This window comes from Penaeus monodon, chromosome 28, assembly GCF_015228065.2.
Source record: "Penaeus monodon isolate SGIC_2016 chromosome 28, NSTDA_Pmon_1, whole genome shotgun sequence".
Taxonomy (NCBI): Eukaryota; Metazoa; Arthropoda; class Malacostraca; order Decapoda; family Penaeidae; genus Penaeus; species Penaeus monodon.
Genome location: NC_051413.1, coordinates 12,562,371 through 12,562,863, shown reverse-complemented (window position 1 = coordinate 12,562,863; position 493 = coordinate 12,562,371). Strand labels below are relative to the sequence as shown.

General features: G+C 33.9%; 1 protein-coding gene across 1 annotated transcript in view; it reads right to left on the bottom strand.

The window, feature by feature from the left end:
* LOC119591368 (DNA primase small subunit-like) overlaps window positions 1-493 on the bottom strand; it is an 8,640-nt gene that overhangs the window by 3,656 nt on the left and 4,491 nt on the right. Inside the window, exon 4 of the mRNA XM_037940108.1 lies at window positions 110-200. Within this exon, the coding sequence (XP_037796036.1) occupies window positions 110-200 (91 nt within the window). The remainder of the gene's footprint in view (window positions 1-109; window positions 201-493) is intronic.

The following is a 493-nucleotide window of genomic DNA, read 5'->3' as shown; positions in this document are numbered from 1 at the left end:
ATTAAAATTAAAATCAAAGCCTCATGTTAGGCAGAACCTACGAGATGATCATTTCTGAATGAAAAACATTCTCCACAGAAACCGACTACACACATAGGCCTGCACACACCTCTGAGTGCAGCATCCAAGATCTTCACAGCCACAGTCATAAACTTCCAACATTTGTGACAGATATCAGCACCTGAGCAACATGTTCTCACCTGCAAGTGAAGGTCAACAATGATACTTACAATGATGGGGATCTCTGACTGTAGTTATTAATATAACTTGTAATGAAGGTGATCTCTCTATCAGATACAAAGAGGACAAAATGACTGTTTCAGTACCAAACAAAAAAAAAATTAATTCTGAAATCAACTGTGGTAACAATGAAATAAAAATTATTATTATTGTTATTTTTTAAATCTGGACAAATCTTCGTTTGCAAAGACTTTTCAAACACAGATTTGTGTGTGTTAGAGAATCTTTTGATTTACAAAAAATTAAAATGGGT